Here is a 4,610-nt window from a genome sequence, read left to right as displayed (position 1 = left end):
GAAAAAAGGAAAAGAAAATAAATAAATAAATCTTTTCCTCGCTTAAATGGGTAGCTTAAACAGGCTTTCCCAGTCCCACTTTTATTCCCGTAATCTCGTCCATACGAGCTCCGAAAATTTTCAAAAAATTTCAAAAAATTTTGAAAAATTCCCTTATCATTATTTTCTATTTTCCGGTATTTTACATTATATATAATGCATTAAATATGAAAGAAAACAATAAGGAAAAAAAACTAGTATAGATTTAGATCTTTGATCCATAGTTCTCTGCACTATCCTAAACAATTCAGAACGTTTGCATCATGAGACGGTTTGGTTTTAATCGGAACTGGACTCGCAAAGAATTGGAAGCAGTAGTCTTGGATCGTTGGGTACGCAACAGGTGATGCTCCGAAACTCATGCAAGAACTCTGCAAATCTTCCAGTTCCAAGTCCTTGAACCATCCGTTGTCTTCTTCCTTCGCAATCGCATCACTCTTCTCGACCACTGGAAGCGCGAAAGCTTGCGAAGCAATTGATGGAAATCCCCGGCCTTCAAAGTCCGACAGCATAGCGTCCTTCTCCACCTCGGATTCCGGCGTCCGGTCCATAGAGTCCGTGGCTGAAATATTCTCTGACTGCGGCATCTTCTCCCAGGCATTCTTCTTGTTGTACAGCCGGCAAAGAACCCACGCATCCAACTGCATTCATCAACCGAAAGAAACATGGATTTGACATGTAAAGATCGATCACTGGCTCGAACCAGGGTGTGGGTTTCTATACCTTGAGGCTTCCGTTGTTAGGGCTGCGATCCGCGTCTGCCAATCTGTACTCGTGCATGATCCAGTCGGTCTTGACGCCTCGAGGCGCCTTGCCTGAGTAAAAGACGAGAGCTTTCTTAATCCCCAGCGTCCGGTGGCACCCCTTCGGGGAGATCGGTTTATCGGCGCCGGTGGCCTTCCAGTATCCCTTGCCGGTGGCCCTGTTCGGCCGCGAGCCGTTGGGGTACTTCCGATCGCGGGAGGTGAAGAAAAACCACTCCCTCGCCCCGAACAACGCCATCTCTGCATCAAATCAGTGAATGAATAAACAAAAAACAAACGATCTTTATCAGACGGATTAAAGGATTCAGTACCTGGTAATTCCCAGGGGTCGAACTTGTAGAGGTCGACCTCCGCGATGATGGGGACGGGGAGGTGCTGCGAGGCGACCTTGCGGCAGAGGTAGTGGAGGATGAGCTCGTCGTCGGTGGGGTGGAAGCGGAACCCAGGCGGCAGGTTGAGCTCAGTCTCGGCGTCCCTTCGCTCCACCGCCATTTTTAGTCCCACCTTGTCAAACTCACCAAAACGGAGATTCGTCACTCTTATGAATATGGAGCTGGCGAAATCCTACGCGCTTTTTGGGAAGCTTCTTTCATTGTACGTTTCGAGTATCAGTGTCCGCGAGGATGACCTATGCGCCTATTTACGGAGGTAATCAACGCTTTGTTTTCTCCTTTTTTTCATGCATGTTTCTTTGCTTAATCAGATGCATGCTTTTGTGAATGTCGAGGTTTCAGAATTAATTAGTATTTAATGAGGGTTAGAATGCGATAACCTGAACAGAAAGGGGATGATGCACAATGCATTGAACCTGGCAACGACGCGGTCGCATCTCTTCCTTTTCATACTAAAATTGAATGCGTTTCTCCATTAATGCGGTGACTCCGAGGATTCAGGATGGCGCCGGTGCGGTGAGAACGCTGCCCGCAACGGAACGCATGTGTTCCTCTTCGCGTTGCGTTTACATTGCTCGTTTAGGAAAAATGGTAGGAATCTTTCTTGTCTTGTTGTCCGAGCTTTGTGAACTGGGTCTGTAAGTATGATGGTGTAATAGGGATATCAATTTGGTTTGGAGTGGTCAATTTCAACGTTTTACTGAAAAATAGTTTGTGTTTGATTTTCCAATGTCGCAGATTAAAAGAATTAGCATGGAGGGAGAGGGAGAGGGAGAGGGAGGGGAGTGTTTTGACATGTGAAGAGTTGGAGGATGAATAATTTATAAGGAGGGGATGTCCTGACATATGTCTAAGATTACTTTTATGATGCGTTTGGTTGGGGGTTATCCTTGATAACCTTGGTTATCCATCCAAGGTTATCAACAAAAATCTTGTTTGGTTTAGGTAATCGATGATTTCCGAGTAATGTTCTATACCTGACATGTCAGTAAAAAGAGCATGCAACCAGGAATCGGAAAATTGAGATTTTTCTTGATTCCGGAGTTCTCGAATTTTTTTTACTCAAAATATTCTTGGATAAAAAAAAATGTGAAAAAGTAAAATGTAAAGAAAAAAATAGAAAATATAAAAAATAAAATAAAAAAAACATAAAAAAAAATAAAAAAATCATTAATAAATAATAAATAATAAATAAAAAATGGTTAAAAAACTTTAAAAGATTTAAAAATAAAAAAATAGAAAAAAATAAAAAAATTACAAAAAAAATAGAAAAACATTAATTTTTTTTAAAAAAAATATAAAAAAACATAAAAAATAGAAAAAACATAAAAAAATTAAAAAAGTAAAAAATAATAAAAAAATGTTAAAAAACATTAAAAATTAAAAAAAATAGAAAAATGTAAAAATTCTAAAAAATAAAAAAAATATATATATATATATATAAATAAAAAAATGTGAAAATATAATAAAATAGAATAGAGTTTAAATAATAATAATAATAATAATAATAATAATAATAATAATAATAATAATAATAATAATATTGTTATTATTATTATTATTATTATTATTATGTATAGTTGGTTTTGTAACTAAGGATAATCTAGTAAAATATTAAATTAGGTTATTTATTAAAACCTTAAACAAACATGTTTTTGTTGCATTATCTAGATTGAACCAAACAATATTTAGTTATGTTTTTATTTCCCATAACCTTGGTTATGTGATTACCTGGTAATCACATAACCAAGGTTATACATGATGACTTGAACCAAACGCATAAGGTAATTTAAAGGGAGGGGGTGCTTTGGTAAGTGTTAAGGGTTGGAGGATAGATAATTTAAAGAGAGAGAGGTTTTGATAGGTGTCATGTGTCTAAGGTTAGAGGGGTAATTTAAAGGGAAAAAAGGTTCTAACATATGTCAGGGTTAATTTAAATGTCGAATTAAAAAAATAATTTAAAAGTTGAAAGAGATTTTGATATGTTAAAAATTATATAAAATAAAAAAATTAAAAAATTTTGATAAAAAAATTAATTAAAAATTAAAATTAAATAAAAATTTAAAAAATCATTTATAAAATAAAAAAATTTAATTAAAAAATTGATTAAAAATTGGAAAAAATACAAATATAAAATAAAAAAATTTGATAAAAAATTAATAAACAAAATTGATTAAAAATAAAACTAAATAAAATAAAAAAAATACAAGTATAAAATAAAAAAATAAAAAAATTATGAAAAAATAATAAATAAAATTGATTAAAAAAATAAAATTAAATAAAAATAAAAACCCAAGTAATTTTATATTGGATCCCACCATATTATTATTTACTTTTTCTATTTACTATCTTTATTTATAATATTCATCTATATATTATCATAAATATATATTTATAATATATACTAGTGTGATCGTGCACACGCGTTGCGTGTGTAATATAATAATATATAAATTATTTGGGTATTTAAAAATCCGAATTGTTTGGATTTTCTAGTGTCACCTTTATAAACTAAGAATTAATTATTTGGGTCGTCAGACCCATACAATAGTGACGCTAGAGAATTCCAGCAACAAACTACTGTAACGGACATCTCTATGCAAAAAATTATTTTATTTTAATATTATACTTGTCTTAGTAAAAAAAACTAAGAAAAGTATATTTTTTAACATCGTCGGCCTAAAATATTTATATAAGCTTCTTTGATTATAGTATTGCCAATTCTAAGATGTGGGACTAAAGAAAACTATATATTTTTTTTATATAAAACAGCCAGAGAAAATTAATAAATTGTTTCGCTTGTGGAATTATTAATAAACCTTGAAATTATTTTTAGTGTAAATAGAAAAAGGGACATTAACGTAAATACATTTTAGGCTTCACCAAAGTTAGTTAGTAAAGGGGGGAGATTTTTAATAATAACTAGTGTGATCGTACGTGTGTAATATAATAATATATAAATTATTTGGGTCTTTGAAAATCCGAATTGTTTGAATTTTCTAGTGTCACGTTAGAGAATCCCAGCAATAAATTATTGTAATGGGCTTCCCTACACAAAAAATTATTTTAATTTAATATTATATTTATCTTAATAAAAGAAACTAAGAAAAGTATATTTTTTAAAATCGTCGGCCTAAAATATTTATAGAAGTTTCTTTGATCATAGTGTTGTCAATTCTAAGATGTGAGACTAAAGAGAATTATATTTTTTATATAAAACAACCAAAGAAAATTATTAATAAACCTTGGAATTATTTTTAGTGTGAATAGAAAAAAGAACAGTAACGTAAATTCATTTTAGGCTTCACCAAAGTTAGTTAATAAGGGGGGAGATTTTTAATAAAATAGTAAGATTATATATATAAATTATTATAATAATATATAAATTATTTGGGTATTGAGATTTTTAATAAAA

At 31.9% G+C, this 4,610-nt stretch overlaps 1 protein-coding gene across 1 annotated transcript; it reads right to left on the bottom strand.

Moving 5' to 3' along the window:
• Positions 1-271: 271 nt before the first annotated feature.
• LOC121993877 (NAC domain-containing protein 68-like) lies at positions 272-1,126 on the bottom strand. Its single transcript, XM_042548148.1, has 2 exons — positions 763-1,126; positions 272-680 (listed from the first exon to the last, which is right to left on the bottom strand). Exons 1-2 carry the CDS (start codon positions 1,039-1,041, stop codon positions 273-275), a joined length of 687 nt encoding a protein of 228 aa, XP_042404082.1. The 5' UTR covers positions 1,042-1,126; the 3' UTR covers position 272.
• Positions 1,127-4,610: the final 3,484 nt, after the last annotated feature.

Source organism: Zingiber officinale, chromosome 6A, assembly GCF_018446385.1.
Source record: "Zingiber officinale cultivar Zhangliang chromosome 6A, Zo_v1.1, whole genome shotgun sequence".
Lineage (NCBI taxonomy): Eukaryota > Viridiplantae > Streptophyta > Magnoliopsida > Zingiberales > Zingiberaceae > Zingiber > Zingiber officinale.
This window is presented reverse-complemented; position numbering and strand designations above follow the sequence as displayed.